Source organism: Furipterus horrens, unplaced genomic scaffold (assembly GCF_987537825.1).
Source record: "Furipterus horrens unplaced genomic scaffold, mFurHor1.1.pri manual_scaffold_2, whole genome shotgun sequence".
Taxonomy (NCBI): Eukaryota; Metazoa; Chordata; class Mammalia; order Chiroptera; family Furipteridae; genus Furipterus; species Furipterus horrens.
In genome coordinates this window covers 202,472,758-202,490,488 of record NW_028327172.1, presented here as the reverse complement: position 1 = coordinate 202,490,488, position 17,731 = coordinate 202,472,758, and the positions used below count along the sequence as shown (strand labels likewise).

At 38.8% G+C, this 17,731-nt stretch overlaps 1 protein-coding gene across 3 annotated transcripts in view; it reads left to right on the top strand.

The window, feature by feature from the left end:
• The first annotated feature begins 1,749 nt into the window (after positions 1-1,749).
• Positions 1,750-17,731, top strand: part of STIM2 (stromal interaction molecule 2) — a 109,116-nt gene continuing 93,134 nt past the window's right edge. For all 3 annotated transcript variants that reach the window (XM_090267003.1, XM_090267002.1, XM_090267001.1), the window contains exon 1: positions 1,750-2,349. In XM_090267003.1, coding sequence (XP_090123129.1) covers positions 1,980-2,349 — 370 coding nt within the window. In that variant the 5' untranslated portion in view covers positions 1,750-1,979. The remainder of the gene's footprint in view (positions 2,350-17,731) is intronic.

Below are 17,731 nucleotides of genomic sequence, written 5' to 3'. Positions count from 1 at the left end.
GGCTCTAAGTAGATTTTGAATGGTGTTTTGCTAGAGAAGAGGAAAGAAGAAAGATTTGGGGAGGCAAGGCAAGGAAAGCAAAGCAAAGGCTTGGAAGGTGGAGAGGAAACCTGAGAAGAAAGGGAATTGGTTACCTTAAGGGGAATCTTTTCTGTTCGGCTTGCAAATAGATGATCTGTAATTCCAGAGACAGGGTTGTATTCCAAAGCAACGGACTTTCTCTTTTCTGCATTAAAGTATAAGCTAGATGCACAGTGATACCTCTGTTCAGCAAGAAGACAGTCCAGCCACTTATTTCACAGTCGGAGACTTTTCTAACCGTGACAAAGATGAAACGGGATGAAATGAGATGGAGAATTTATTGCTGGGCACTGGCTTGCCTGAGGAAGGTTTCTTCAGTGCTTGCAGGTTTCCTGTCTTCTTTGTGGCTACAGTGGTGAGAGGAATAAACACTTAACCCCAAATCCAGTATCCTGTCAGTGTCAACATCCTCCCTGTCTTTCAAAGAAAGAAAGAATCCCACCCCCTCATGATGTTTGTTTTAAAAAGGACCTCTGTTACTTGTTCATTTGTTCATTGCTATAACACAGAGCATCTGCCCAATTTAGGAACTGATTACTACCTAGTATTAGCCTCTAATTGTTTAATAGGTGTAAATTTATCTCCTAGGCAAGATTGTAAGATTCTCCAGACAGAGACTATGTTCTCTATCTTATATTCCTGAGTTGTGGCTTAAATGACTTTCAAGTGTCTCTCTTTGTCACTGCTGAATACTCACTACCCAGTTACCTGCTTGGAACATACTAGACACTCAGTAACTATTAAATGAATGAAATGTTGTCTTCTGGAGACATTATTCATTATTTTTCTGGTTCTCTGGCAGAATTATGCCCTTTTTAGTGGACATTCAGCAACCGTTTGACTTAATTGCTGTGCCTTTTAGTAGGGGAAATATAATCTCCCTGTTGCCCTATAAAGAATTGCCACCTGAACATGATGTCTCCAAGAAGTGTGTCAAGAAATAATTGTTGATAGGTTGATAAGGATACCACCACATAACCGTAAGAGTTATAATGTGTAAATTTGTAAAGCGTTTAGAACAGTGCCTAGCACACTGGCAAGCATTTTAGAGAGAAAGAGAAACCGCAGTGTGTGGTTGCCTCGCCTCTTGGGCGCCCCCATCTGGGGACTTTGCCCACAACTCAGGCCCTTGCTCTGACTGGGAATTGAACCCGCGACCCTTTGGTCTTTAGGTCGTTGTTCAATACACTGAGCCACACCAGCCAGGATCCACGAGCATTTTAAGTGTTTGACGTGTAAATAAAACACTAGGCTAGGCTAACCTCCAGTTACATTGCTAGCCTCTTGGAAACCCCACCTATATTGAAATTGTTTTATAGCTGTTTCCTTTTACCAGGTTTTCCCCGATCCATGCAATTATTTTTGCTGCATTCTACAGGGTTATAACTTGCCCAAACGATTTGAGATCTACATGCTGTTCCAACCATCTCCTTGGTATCCCCACTCCCCTGTAATCGTGGTGGGGGCGTGAAGGGGGGAGGGGGCACGCCTGTCTTCGCTCCCAGCCCCCCATCTTCCCAGCTTTGCTAAAAGGCAAGAAGCAACGCCTGTCCTCCCGGGAACGCCCCCGGGGGCGGGGCTGGGGCGCCGCGCAGGCGTAGTGCAGCAGCGCCGCGCCTGCGCGGAGGAGGGACTGAAGGAGGCGGGGGATTGGTATGCGAGTGTATGAGAGGAGGAGGCGTCCGGGCCGACAGTGGTACTACGACTGGCTCGGGTCGGAGGGCTAGGGGATGCGCCGCGGCGGCGGTGGCGGTGGCGACACGAGCGCTGGGGCTGCTGTTTGGAGGAGCCAGAGCCGCGGATCCCTGTCTAGCTGCTGCAGCCGCGCGGTATCGCGCGCGGCCGAAGACGCCCTACCTCTCTGCACCTCACTTTTTCTTTTTAAATAACCGGAACCAATGAACACAGTGGGGACCCGGGCTCCGGAGGCTGCCGGAGCCGAAGGGACCAGGCTGGCGTCCGGCAGGAGCTCGCGTCTGCAGGCGGCAGCGCTTCGCGGGACGGCCGGGTGGCAGGCGGCCGGGACGCCGCCGCGATTTCTCCGCGCTCCTCCGCGTCCTCATCCCGCCGCGACGCCCAGACCGGCCTTTGGCTGGCTGCGGCGGCAGCGTTGGTCTGCGCTGCTGCTGCTCTGGCTGCTGGTGGCCGGCGCAGCGGACGGCTGCGAGCTGCTGCCCAGGAACCTCCGTGGGAGGCGGGCGGCGCTCTCCGCCGGGAAAGCCGCCTTTACCGCTTCGGCGGCGGGCGAGCGCCCGGCGGTCCTGACAGGTGAGGGCCGGGTGGGGGTTGGCGCACAGGGCTGTGCTGGTCTCTGCGGGACCCCCATCCCCGGGAGGGGCCGCTGCCTTGCCGGGCGCTCGCTATTCGACGGCCCCGGCCAGTGAGCAATGTGCAGCCGGGAGCCCGGACGCCGGTGTCCTGACAGCTGCTTTGTCGGGGTCCCCTTACTCCGGACGCCTTCTCATTCCGCCCACCCGGCACCCCGCTTCCGAGAGAGCCTCTCGACGGCACGCGCCTCTCAGCCTTTAGTCGGGCTCCCGGCGGTGGCACGCCGTTCCTCGGAGGCTCTCTTCCGTGCTGCAGAAGAGCCGGCAGGGTCTGCAGGGTACTGGGCTGAAATTTTTTTTTTTTTTTTTTTTTTTTTTTTTTTAAGCTGCTAGAAAAAGTCAGCAGCGGCAATGCGGTATGGAACCGGCCGCTGGGGCTGCTTTTGCAAAGGCAGCTGGCAGCGAGTTGTCAGGTTCAAAGCCCCGCTGAGCACAGCGTCCCAGGGGAGGCTGCTGAAGGGTTGGGTTCTTTGAGAGCCTTAGTACCTAGTGGTATACGAGTGTGAGGGAACCTCTGAGTCTAATGTGTGCCTTTTGAGCGGTGGGAGGAAGGCCGTATTTGCTGGTGGGAGCATCAGAGGGTGCAGAACGCTCAGCAGGTAGCGAGAAATACACCGAGAACCTACCCTTCCGGGCTTGTATATGAGCACCAGCCCAGATCGGGTCGAGTGCGCCAGCATCTTTTTAATAGAGAACGTTCTCGAAATTATTGAAAACCTGCAAACCTGTTTGGGAAGTTGAGGTAGAAAGCGGATTCTTCTTCCAGCCTTCCAGGGTCAGGTACACCTGATGCGTTGTGGATTAAGTCATGATGTAAGTAAGGACCTTAAAATGATTTCTTGTGCAGAAGGAGTGGACCTCATGTTTCTCTTTCGTGCCTGGTTTTTAAAAAGTCATCCGTAGGGTTCCTACAGTAACTGCAAGACCAGCAAGGAGAAAGTCAAGCAGAACCAGATGACACAGGGTTGATAGTGCAGCAGGCATCTGAGAGTTCCTGACAGCTGCTCCGGGAAGTGTTGAGCTGTGTTCTTGAGCGCAGGGAGCCCTTCTCTGGATTCTGCGGCAGGATGTTTACTACTCTCCGGGGAGGGCGTCGGGAAACCTGACAGGCTCTGGGGAGGTTGTATAAAGCATAGCGACATAGCGATCGGAAGAGTTAACTTGCTCTGCCCTGTAGCCTACCGAGCCCTTTTAGATGGAACTCGAAACCTCAAACCTGTCACCGGGTAGTTTGGATAAAATGATGACAGACGGAGCAGTCTTAGGAGCACGGGGTAGCTTGAGTGGGAGGATAGGTTGGAGAGCTTTACTCTAGAAAAGTCTTCGTTCTCCAAATAAAAATGGGGTGTAGAAGAGCGACCCTTAGGAAGGTAGCCGGAAAAAATACAAGGTGAAGGCTGACTGCCTCGTACAGTCAGGGAGGGAGCAGAAGTGTTGGAGCTTCTGGCAGCTCGAGGAGTGCAGCTCTTGGTTTCTTGAGCAGAAAAGTTAGAGGAAAAAAAATGTTGGCAAATGTTCTATCAACATGTAGTTGGTAGAAGGGCATGTGATTCAGAAAATTTAGTGTGTATTAGTCATTAGCAGTATATTGTATACTGTGTAGATTCTATCAAGAAAATTACTTCAAGGGAAATTTTATTTTCATAAACTGTTTATAATACTTCCTTTTGAAGACTTATATTTCTAAGAGATTTGGACACTGTGAAAAAGGAAGGCTGATTCTGACTGGAGAAAAAGTCTGGTATATCACACAAGTGAGTTTGTGCGGTGGTGCTTTAAAATAAGTTTACTAAAATAATATTAACTCTGGAATTTATTTTTAATGTTCTTGTTCTTTCTCTTTGGTAGAATATAGGTTTCTAGCAAGTTAAATATGTCCATTTAAAGTTTAAGGTGAACTACACTATGTACAAGTTAAATTTGTGGGCATTTTAGTAAGTGGGTGTAAATATAGTTAATAGCCATAGTATCTGGGAAAAGGTAGATTGAAAGTCTGTGATAAAGTGAGAGCATATTAAACATTTCTTTCAGCTGTATGGTCTATAGGGTTTCTTCCTATTCTTCTGATTGTATGAATAGGGCTTTCTTTTATGGTTTCCCTTGGTAAATGTTGTGCTAAACCCAGAACATAATTATTGCTGTTGTACACTTCAGGAAGTCGACCCATAGACTGAACTTAAAAAAATACTGTTATCATATGTTAGGCATTGCTAGTGGGTAGAAATGAGGTAGAGAGCATCAGTAATAGAACCGAGCTTCATGTGAATTTTGAAACCAAAAAATTACTGAAAGAATTCTGAGAGAATTGTTCTTTTTGGCTCCATATTAGATTTGTCATTTAGCTGTGATTATTCTGAATAGCTCTGAAAGCGACAGCCACAATCACTCCATCTTCTCTCTTCCTCTGCAGGTTGGTATTTTTAATACTGACCTTTACAAACTTCATAGAGTTTGCCTACTAATAAGATCTAGAAAACACTTTTTCCCCTGAAGTTTTGCCTCGCAAGAGTTTTTACTTCAGACATTTAGTGTATTTTAAGACTAAATTGGCTTTAAGTCATCTATTGCATACTTAGTTTTAAGCAAGCAAGTGTTCTTACAGAGAGACTATGACAAATCATCAAAATAAACAGGCCCGTTGTCAATTGATATAAAAAGAAAAGGAAACATAACCACCTTTTCAGTATTCAGTGTGCAAATGTTTTGATAAGGTGAAAATAATATTTATAATGCTGTGTAGTAAGGGCTTAAATGATATGTATTAGGGCTCTTTCTTTGAAAGTAATTGCAGTTTAAAGCAGATAAGGGATTGGTGACTGAGAGCTTGTTCATGGTTATGTACAGCAGCGTTTTAATAACTTAAAACAGCCCTGGCTGATGTGACTCAGTGGATTGAATGCCAAGCTGGGAACTGAAGGGTTGCCAGTTTGATTCTCAGTCAGGGTCCATGCCTGGGTTGCAGGCCAGGTAGGTCCCCAGTTGGGGGCATGCAAGATTTAAAACCGCGCTGGCTGGTGTAGCTCAGTGGATTGAGTGTCGGCTTGCAAACTAGGAGTCATGGGTTTGATTCTGAGTCAGGGCACATGCCTGGGTTGCAGGCCAGGTAGGTCCCCAGTTGGGGGCGTGCGAGCTTTAAAATGGCCTTGGCTGGTGTGGCTCAGTGGATTGAGTGTCAGCCTGCAAACTGAAAGGTCATGGGTTTGATTCCCAGTCAGGGCACGTGCATAGGTTGCAGGCTAGGTAGGTCCCCAGTTGGAGACGTGCAAGATCAATGTTTCTCTCCCTTTCTTCCTCCCTTCCTCTCTCTAAAAATGAATAAATAAAATAAAAACGAATAAATAAAATCTTTAAAAAATAATTTAAAACATAACTATATATTTTTTTCTATTTTTGCCTAACAGAGTCATTGAGCTGATCCCAGTTTGGAATGCTTGATCTCATCAGATATGGTCCGTGAGAAATAGTTTCTGAAAGGGCAATGAATACACACACACACACACACACACACACACACACATACACAAAATACATAAATATATCACATATAAAGAACATAATCTTTATTATTGCAAAATATGCAGAATATTTTAAATTAAGAAAACATATGGAGTTACTGGTTTCATAGGTTTGTAAAACAGGTTTTAACTGGAAATATTTGCTTCTATCATTTTTTTAATGAACAAATGCAGCCTTTAGTATTTATATAAAGGTTTTATATTAACTGTAATTTCACTACTTTTAAAAACATTTTAAGACATGTCTTTTGGAAATATTAAAATTTCAATAAAAATTTAAAATAATTTTTTCTGGTTTGAAAGAAGTTTAGAAGAACCACTATACTCACTAGTGCTCACACATCTGTGTTTGGGGTTTTCATTAATTTAGATGAAAATATCTCAGATGAGAATGATTGTCACTGGAAAAAAATTTAAGCTTCACTTCTAATAATCTCAACTTTCATTCCTAATAATGTTTACTCAGCAAATGTTGCCATTTTAATTAATAGTTTCTTGAGTGTAATTCATATATGTTGATTTGAGAAATATTTTACTGTGAATACATTTGTTAACGTTTACAGTGTGACAATAGTTAAACTCAGTATAGTTCATGTAGTACTAATAAAACGTTTTCTTCTTTTGTGAAATTGCTCTTTCTGAATTTAGCTTATGATTTCCTAAAGCGGCCTTTTGATGGCTAGGTTTTCTGCCCTATCTTTTTCCTTCCCTGTAGATATCATTATCAGTCCCTTTCTTCATCAGTCTTTGGCCATTGCTGTAGGTTTTTTTGTTTGCTTGTTTGTTTGTTTTTGTTTTGCTGTCGCTAACTACAGGATTAAAGAATCTACTCATCCATGTTGATGTAGCCTCTGGGAACATTTAAGAATTAGTAGTAACCTTGTTGGTCTGGAAACATTGCCACCCTTCATGGTCTTCTTGAGAATACCGTGGCAGAACTCACTGGCTTCTGTTGGGAATCCCCTGGCACAGGAATAACTCAGGTGGCCAGTAGAAAAGTGGGCTCAGGTTTTAGTGTAACTGTAATAAGAAGAGGATTCACATGGTAATTCTTTAATTTGCTAATGGCTTGCTTTGGATACTTGATAATGTTTTTAGATTAATTTAGAGTTTTAAGTTAACCATGTCAATTATTTTGGATATTGGCCTACTCATGATAATAATGCAGTGTGGAACACGTTCAGAATGATACTTTGGGATCTGCATTTATGTATATGTTAGCTAAAGTATAAACTGGTTAAACTAATGTTATAATTAATAACTAGTAATATGATAAGCAAACCATTTTTGATATTCACTAGAATTTGGACCTTATTTATGTAGGAGATTAATTCTGAATTGATTAGATTTCACCAACCAAGAAATTACTAAGTACATGCAGAATACTACATGGAAAAGAATACAAAAAATAAGACATGGGGTCTGCCTTTTGGGAATAATAGGTATATTTATTAAACTGCTAGATAGTTGCTATCTTCATAAAAGAGATAGGAAACCAATGCAGGATGATTTTTAGGTAACTTGCCCAAGGTCATGCTAAGTAAATAGCAAAGTCAGATGTTCACCCTGATATGTTGTATGCACCCTTCTACACACAACTAAACATAGTGTCGAGACAGACTGATTAATACCATAATGGACTACACAATTTTGGGAAAAGGAAGGCTATTAGGGAATATTACTGGGAGGAGGGTAGGGTTTGAGCTGGACCTTGTGGTATATAGATAGGGCTTCCTGTGGAGGTGAGTGAAAGGGCTTTCAGTTCCATTTACGGTCAGGGCACATACAAGAAGCAATCAACGAACTCTTAAATAAGTGGAACAACAGAATCTATGGCTTTAATATCCCCAAATTTACTTCCTATGTATTGAAATGTCAACATATCTAAAACTGGTGTACTCAGCCAAGTGTTGGGAGTATGGAAAGCCACAGAAAATTATGATGTATTTTCTTGGCAAATCTATTTTACTAGATTATTTGTGAAACAAAACACATTCAGTATTTAATTGATAGTAATTTAAAACATTTAACGATGTTTTATCTACCAGTACTAGACATGCATATTTTATGGAGAATATGCATTTTCTTTAATTTCTAAGGTAGATGGAAATGAGATGATAGAGATTTAAAAAAGAGGCCAGTTAAGAAGCTATATAGCAGTAGAGGTTTTGAGAGTTTAAATCATGCACTGGCTATGGAAATGTTTAGAGGAAACTAAAATTTTATCCATTGATTAGAAAGGAATCTGACTATGGGAAGTTTAAGAAACAAAAGTTACCTTTTAATTTTAAACACCTAGAGTTTGTAGACTGACTTAAATTGGTACAAGTCCTTGAAAATATGCAAGAAGAAACACTGTTTTTGGTGTCTTTTATTTGGAATGTGCCTATTTAATATAAAAATTATTTTTATGTATGCTTGGACTCACATGGTGATTTATAAAGTTGTTTATATAGGAGCTTGGTAGTATCCCATATTTAAAAATGCATGTTTATTCCTTAACAAAGAAGAACAATTTCCCCATTTAACTAACATTAGAGTGCATCAGAGTTGAGCTCTCCCAACCCCCTCTTTGAATAATAGTGTGTCAGAGTCCTGGCATGTTGTTTGTTTCAAAATTAACTTTTGAATTTAATTGAGTGAATTTCAAGCTTGATCTGTAGATGATCTAATTGATTTGTTCCTTTCCTTATCCTTCTAGATCTTTGTATTAGTAGGTATTAGATATTTAATCCTTCTTGACACTTTCTAATCCTACCTTCAGTAACTGTTCTCCTTGACTGGTTTCATTGTTGCTGATTTTAAGGGTGGATCTCTCCTCAGCGTAGTGTTCCTCTAGTCCAGCTGAACACTTCCTCCTCAGGGAACTTCATTACTAGGAAAGTTCTAAATTGGGGATAGGGAACCCCAAGCCAATGATTGATTTGAATTTTGGCTTTATTTCATTTGGCGGGACCTGAGAGTAATTTCCTTTCTTCTAGGCTTCCTCAGCCATATTGTCTAAAGTGAAACAGCTTTAGGATTAGGGCTAAAATTAGTTTTAGAATGTTTAATACTGGCTTATTCACCGTTTTCTTAAGATCGGTAACACCCTCCCCTCCCCTCCAACCCCCTTTCCCTCAGGGCTAGGGAGCCACAGAGTATGGGAAGTTTACTTTTGACTGACATTTGTCTCAGGACCCAAGTGCCTGTGTCTGTCCCAGTGTTCTTGCAAGCAAATGTCTATGTGTGCTTATGGATCTTGGCCTCTAGTTGTTTTCACTTTCTCTCTCTGACTGTCTCTTTGATCATCCTGAGCTGGCCGTTATAGGGAATTGAAACACTTCAAAAACTATTTTACTGAATTAATAAGTACTGGGTTTTTAATTTTAAAAATACTTGAAGTGAATATCATATTTATGTGATTAAAAACTATTAAACTACCTCATCACAAACCTCTAGAGTAATGGAAGTTATTTGTAGTAGTTTCTTAAATGATTCTCAATGAGTAAAGTTTTTTTTTTAACCTTTATTTGAAATATTTATATGCTATTCAACACACTGTACATTTCACAGGTCCATATTATTGTGCTCATATTTTCTTTCCACTGCTGTTTTTTTCTTTTAAAAATACATAATTTTGAGTAATAGATAATATTAATTCCTCTTTTTTATTCATATTTTCCAGCAGTAAACCTCTAACTTTATCATTAATGACAATGATGTAATCTTTCCTCTGTTTCCCTACTGTCTGTCACCTTCAGCAGTTTTTTCTACATTGTCACACACCTTCAGATTGTGTTAATCCTGGATGTTTCTTCTGTATTTAAAAAATATCTACTTTAAGTTACCCTTTGCTATTTTTTGAATTTGCTTTTCAAAATATAACCTCTGATGTGCATCTAGTATTTGGTTTTAGATTTGTCAAAATGGATTCCAAAAAGAACATAGAGCATAATCTGAAAGAGTTTAATTAATCTAAAAATGAAAAATTCAGATTTTGGTGAACCTCTGTGTGTTCACGCATATAATTTTAAGCACTATATAAGTGACTGTTTTGTGCCAAATGTGATATAAGGAATTGGGGATACACGTATAAAGATGCTGAAATTGACCATTTTTATCCTTGTAAGAATAATAGGTACTTGAAAATTACCTGAGAATGGATTGCATAATCTAAAAAAAGTATAAATATAATTAGTTTTTAAAAGAAAACACTGTGGTAGCTTATCTAGTAGCATTCCTGCATTTATTAAAAATACCTATTAGAATATTTATTAGGAGTTTCTTGTAATATATTTGCATTATTAAAAATAAACGTCCCTTCTCCCTTTTTTATATCACTTTTAATCTTCATTAACAAACAAAAATAAAAACCAGGTAAAGAAAAAACTTCAGTAACTGTTATGTGTCATTCACCAAGTTGGGTGTTTGAAACTTCAAGATCAGTAAGTTATTGACCCTGTCTTGTATTCCAAGAGGAGATAACCCACTTAAAGGGTGGTGATACATTGTGATACAGGTATAAGGGCGTAATGTGTGTGCTGTATTTAATAGAATGATAAAGATGGAGTTCCTAACTTTGTTGTGAAGAGGTTGATTACTAATAATGAGTTTTTTCCCAGAGTAATGGTATTCACTGAAATGTGTAAGAGTTTGTCAGAGAAAAGTAGAGTGGTACGAGAGGAGGAAGCTTGGGAGTGGCATTTATCAAAGATATTGGCATTTGAGGACAGCTAGATGGTGATTGTGAATTACCAAGTAAGGCAGCCAATAGTTAGCCCCCTTGTAGGGTACCAACATTCATATTTGCCTGTGGGATTCAAATTTATGCCAGGTATTGGTATATTCTATCTAATTTAACCCTTGCAGAATCCTCATGAGATTATTATCACCCCCTTAATAGGGTACTGTGTATAATAGGGATTTAGGATTTCTCTCAAATAGTTTATACCTTTAAAATTCTCCAGTGCCATGGATCTTTATAATAAAGCACAGGGTGTAATTGGAGTTGAATTAGGAAATCAGCTGGAGAAGTAGTAGAATTAACTATTCTGATTAATGTTGTCTAAGAAGTCTCATGAGTTCCATCTTCATTTATGGTTGGAAAAAAACCAGATTTTCTTTTTTCAAAAATTTTGCTATTAAATATTTTGAAATCTTAAAAAGAATCATTTAAATTACATAATTTTGGGGGCTTAAGACAAATGACTTTTTAAAAAATGGTATGAATAAGTGAGAAATTACTATTTGTGCTTTATTTTCCCCGTGAGTATTTCTTAAGGATGGAATGTAATTCTTAAGAAGCTTAGCATTTTATGTCTTGAACTTTTTTTGGGTCATAAGCCTGTTCCCACTTTTGTACAGTATGATTAAGAGCATAGCTTCTAGACTTGAGCAGGATTTCTTGGACTTGAGTCCCAGTCTGACAGTGGCTTTGTAATTTTGGGTAGGTAATTTATCTATTAGTCCCTAAATTTCCTTATCTCTGAAATGAATTTGAAGAGTGAATGAATTAAGCTATGTAAAGTGCTTAGCACAGAGTCTGGCAAGTGTAAGTGTTCAATTATTGTTGACTTAAAAAAAATCTATAGATGTAGATATAGAATAGTTGTATAAATGTGCTGTGATGTATTGAGAATTATTAAGACATTATATATTGCATTTTTAAAAGTATGAAAATGCACATTTAGTCACTTCTGTGACCTAAATAATCATTAACGAAATATGGAACTGAGTTTAGACAGTGAAATTGAGGAGTAATATGGTATTTTAAAAAGCTGTATCATTAGCTTAAGTCATTCTGTACCTTTACTTTATATAATTAAAGTATTTAAAACATTTTGCAGTTAAAATATCAGAATTAAGGTCTTTAATTTTCTAGATTAAAGGTTTATTATAGAAAAGTTAGAACATACAAATATAAAGTAGAAAATAAGTCTAATTCAACAACTAGAGATATCAGCTGTAACATCAGTTACAGTCTTTTTAAGATCTGTATGTATATTTGTATATATTTAATATGCTCATAGAATGACTTAAAAAATGGGAAATCACTCAATATTTGAATGTTAACTAAATTCCAGGCATATGATACTTATTGGGGACATAATGATGATCAAGACTGATGAGGCCCTTGTTTACATGGAACTTGCATTTCATTTGGGAAGATATTAAAGGTATTTCAATTTGGGAGAAATGCTATCAAGGAACAAAAGAGACATTAGATAGAAAAAACTGCATGGTATGGGGACCCATGCTAACTTAGGTAGGCTGGTCAGGGAAGACTGCTGCAAAGTTTGCGTTTAAGATGACATCTGAAGGATGATTGGGAGCCCAGTTGGTGAAGAGTTAGGGAATAGCGTCCATACAGGGGAAATAGCATGGACAAAAAGACCTTGAGGTAAGAAAGAACTTGAATTATTTGAAGAAGTGAAAGAGTATCATTTTGACTGAACATCTTGAGGGAAGGGGAGAGTAGTAGCATGTGATCTGGGTGTGTAGGAGGAAAAGGCCAGATATTACAAAGCCTCATAGACCTTGTTTGAAGTTTTCTTCAGTGGTTGATAGGAAGCAACTGAAACATTTTAAGGAGGGGTTGAGATGTTATGATTACTTTTTTTTTTCTTTTTTGGCAAAAACACAAAAAAATTTACCATCTTAATTTTTAAGTGTACAGTTAAGTTGCATTAAGTATATTCACAGTGCCTTGAAACAGATCTCCAGAACTTTTTCATCTTGTAAAACCGAAGTTCTGTACCATCAAACAGCTCCTCTCAGCGCCTGGTAACCACCGTTCTACTTTCTGTTTCTATGAATTTTACTACTTAAGATGCCTCATTCAGTATTTTACTGTGACTAGCTTCTTTCACTGAGCATAATGTCCTCAAATTTCATTCTTGTAGCATGTGGCAGGATTTCCTTACTTCTTAAAGCCAAGTAATATTCCATTGTATGTATCCTACATTTTAAAAAATAACCAGTCATCTGTGGATAGACGCTTGGGTTGGTTTTTACCTCTTGGCTATTGTTAATAGTGCTGTTACGAACACAGGTGTGCAGGTATCTCTTTGTGACTCCGCTCTCAGTTCTTTTGGATACACTACTCAGTGCTAGGATTGCTGGATCATAAGGTAGTTCTATTTTTTAATTTATTTTCTTTGTGGTTGTACCTTTCTACAGTCCCACCAGCAGAGCACAAGGGTTCCAGTTGCTCCATGATTTACATTTTAAAGATTTCTTTGGCTGGTGTTTGGGGAATGAATTGTTGGGAAGGAGCAAGAGAGTTCACGGGGCAGATTGTCTAGGAAAGTAGTTATTAGGAGTCCAGTGAGAGTTAATAATGGATTGGACTAGGCTTGTAGAAGAGGAAGGGTTAACAAGATGTTTTGAAATTAGAATTGGGTTGCCTAATGGGTTAGGAAACCAGAGAGAAAGAAAAGGAGGAATTAAGGACAGCTCTTAGATTGGTGACTTCAAGGATCCTCATTATCTTCATGATGCTAATGCTGGTAGGAAAGTCTTTTCCAGGTACCCTCCATATACAAGTACTTCTTCTCACAGGGCATGCCTGGGTTGTTGGACACGGGACATATTTCTTTGTTTATTTTGAATCCTCACTCTAGGATATGTTTATTGACTTTAGAGAGAGAGAGTAAGGGAGTCATTACTCTGTTGGTTGTGCGAGGAGGCGAAGCTTGTCTACCTCTGCCTCCATCCTGACTGGAAGTCTGTTTTTGTAAATTAATACCAAATTAAGTTTAAACTTGTTATGTAGCTCATATCAAACACAAACTCCTGCTGATCTTCTATGTTTCATAAGTATGCTCTAGCAACATTAGGCTACTCTTTTCTTTGAACATACCTCATATCATCCTTTATCCCTTTGCTTACATGTTTCCTTCATATTAGAGTGTCCTCTCCATCTCAAGGTCCATCTCAGATGTTTGTTCATTCAATCAGTAAATATTTATTGAGACTATCCTATGTTCAGTATACTGTTGTACAAGTTGGAGATAGAATGGTGGGTAGAAATTGACATGGTTCCTATTTTTTCTCTGTGCCTGTGTTTGCTCTAAAGTCTTTCCAACATCACCTTTGGAAAGACTGGCTTTTTCTGCCTTAAAACTTTCTTGACACATTGTTTATACTCTTCTTATTGCAATTCTGACTGGCAGTATCTTTGTACTTATATTGTACCACAATGGTTCTTCTTTCTTTTTAACCATTTATGGTATTTATTATAGTAGTTTTCTTATAAAAGTTGTACATAGCCTTGTAAATACTTCTTGAAGATTTGTCTTCGGTTATAATCTGTTGTAATTAATGATACTTTACATCTGTATGATGAGTAATGGTTTACAAATATCTCTCTGACACAGTGTTCAACATTTAAAAATATATGGGTAAGTTAGCCTGGGGCATGGAATGATTTAATCATTGACAACTGTTTTTATCTAAGATATTTTTGATGATACTGAAATATTATATGTGTTAAATCATTTTGGGAATTGCAGCACATCTCTGTTTTTTAATTATATTTTATTGTTTATTCTGTTACAGTTGTCCCAATTTTCTCCCTCCCACCTCTGTGCAGCACCCCCCCCCCCATCTTTATTTGTGACTGCCAGCTTGCAGTGGAAAATGCTACAGGATATATTTTTAGTTTTTTGCTTATATAAATTGAGCAGTTATGATTACTATATTAGTCAGTTGGCTTAATTCATTTTTTGAATTTCTATAAAAATTTATTTGAGCCAAACAGAGGACACTTCTGGAAGCAAGATGCCAACAGACTGAGATAAATGCTTCAGAAAATTAACAGTTTGCCGTTTCTTTTCTACATTTGAGATTAAGGAGCGAATGTGATGACGGTTATATGAAGGTGGTAGGAAGCAACTCAGGGATGGGATTACATGTAGTTAAGATTATGTGCTCTTTTGGAGGGGGTTATTTATTTCAAAGTTGTTAACCCAGATGTGCAGAAATAATGGACAGGGCTTGCTTTAGACGAAGTTAAATCTTTTACTAAAAAGTTAGATGCCTGGGGTGTGACTACCCACCATGACCTGCCCAGTTAGGAATTTATGATCAGATCACCCAGTGAGGTTACTTTCTGTAGAACTACCTACCCCCATTTTTTTTGTCCATAGATATAAGGATACATTGATGATCGACCTTTTGGTAGGTAATGTGGTCTCACAGCACTTGGAAGGCTCATACCTAGGATGTCTCAGTATTGATGCCATCTTGTTAACCATTGGAGATGGGGCAATACCGTAATCATGGGGGATCTGAGTTGAGGCTGAATTTTCCTCAAACTGGAAGGAAGGCAAATGGAAAGCATCTGGTCTTATGGTCTTCAGTGTGAAAAACTAATCTTCCCTGGCAGGTGTGGCTCAGTTTGTTGGGCAACATCCTGCAAACTGAAAGGTCGCTGGTTTGGTTCTCGGTCTGGCCACATGCCTGGGCTGCGGGTTCCATTTTTCATATTGATGTTTCTCTCTCTCTTTCTCATTCCCTTCCCCTCTCTTTAAAAAACATAAACAAACAAAAACACCCACTCTGGATCATTTCTTTTCTGTCCACGGCCATGATCTGAGTTTTTGCCTTATGTCTATTTTTTCTGTATTTGTCATCTAGTATAACATTAAAAATTGTCTTATACATCTTCTTTAGCTTGACAATAGTGTAAAATGTCTCCTTTCAATAATGCCACTCATAAATTTCTTAACCTAAGTTCAGCTTAAGTGATTATGATGCATGAAGAAATGTGAGAACTCCCAAAATGGGGTGCCAGGGAACCAGAAAGAACTAAGCTGCCGTTTTGGGTTTCTCATTAGCTTTGACTATTCATTTAATTTACAACCATTTTTGTACCCCTGCAATGTCCCTAGAGGATTTTCTATGTATATTGAAGCTTTTTAACCTTTAAAACCTCAATGTCTAATGAAAACTAAGAAGTAGTCAATTATCATTCTTTAGCTTGGACACTTTATAACCTCTAGAAACATTTTTTCATAGACATAAAAGTCAATTATTAACATGGGAGGATGGGCTTATATTTGTAAAACCTAGGCCAAATAAAGACATGTCTGTTTTACTTAAACCAACAAACTGAAGCTAGCTTTTATTTACTAAGAATTAATCTTAGATCATGTGAAGTTGAAAATCATTTGAGTTTCTGTTTCATTGAGAACTTTAGAATACCCAATTTTTACAAATGTTTGCTTTGAAATTAATTTTAACAATACCATCTGGAGGTAGAAGATTATCTCACATTTACAACATATATATATATATCTGTCCAGAAGGTGTCCAGCCATGTAATATAAAAAACAGAGACATTTACTGCAGAAGATACAAGATATAAGAAACATTGTACATAGCACAATGATGTCTTGGTCCCCCTTGGGACCTCACACAGTTCTCTAAATCACCATCAGTTGCCCCATCGTATTTTCCTGAATCTCATCGACAGTCTAAAATCTGTTCCCTTTCAAAGGTGATTTTAGTTTTAGGAAAAGCCAGAAGTTGCAGGGCGCCAAATCTGGGATCTAGGGTGTTTGAGTCACCTGGGTGATTTGATGTCTTGCCAAAAAACTACGTGAGATGTGATGCAGGAGTGGACACGTTGTTGTAATGACGTTATGAATCACGGTTGTCCATGGCTGCAGACTTCTGAGTCATCCGAATAGTTTCCATGGAGGAATGTTCAAGCTTAATGCAAAATTTGATGCAGATTTGTTGATCTGCTTGCTCGGTCACTTTGAATGGCACAGCCACACAGTGCACATGCTCACTCAGTGGTGTCTACCACCCCCACTGACCAGTACAGTGAAGTCGTCATTGTTCATGCATGCGCATTCCAGTCCACTGTCCTTGGCTGCCAGGTTACATCGATGTTGTGCAAACCTGGTGCTGTGCAAACCTGATGTTACGCAAAACGTCTTCTTTATGTTAGCAATGGCTGGACTTTTTCTGGTCATTTTTAATGTACATACAGAAACAGAGACCCTTTAGCTGTGAGAAAAATTCACTAGTTTATAAAAGAACAATTGGATCCAAATTTTGCTCATTACTTTGTCAAAGGAATATAGTCTGAATATATTTGATGGTTATTGGAAGGAAACCGTAATTGTGTTGATTCAGTTATACTTCATAGTTCAGGTGTTTAAAAATCTCACCCTTATCACCTTTTCTTGCTTCTGTTTTATCTATTTCCTCTAATTCATTTTTATGTGGAAATGGTAAATAGTATGTCATTATATTTTTATAATATCTGCTAAACATACACTTTTCAGTAGTTAATTATTTAAAGCTATATCTTTTGTCTAAATCTTTGCTTTAACTTGTTTGATCTAAGATAAGGACAACTTAACAATTGTAAGAGTTTTCTGACCTCTTTGGCTCTATGTTTTGTTTTCTTTAATTTTGGAAAGTTTCAGCCATTATCTTTGCAGATAATTCTTTTATTTTTCTTTCTTCTCCCTTTGGGACTCCAATTAAGTGTACATTAGATAATTTGACATTGTCCCACAATTGTGTGTTCCCTTCTGATTTCTTTTTCTCTTTTTTGCTTCAGTTTAGATAACTCCTATTGACCTATTTTTAGTTCACTGATAGTCCTGTCAAAGGAATTCTCCAACTTTGAAATTATCTTTTAAAAAAAATTTTATTATTGCCGTTTGTCTCTCTTTTATATTGTAGATTCGGTATCTCTGCTGAAATTCCCCATCTATTTACACATATTGTTTAGGCTCTTTAATATGCTAATCTTTTCCTCTAGGTCTTTTAACATATTAATCATGATTATTTTATCATCCCTGT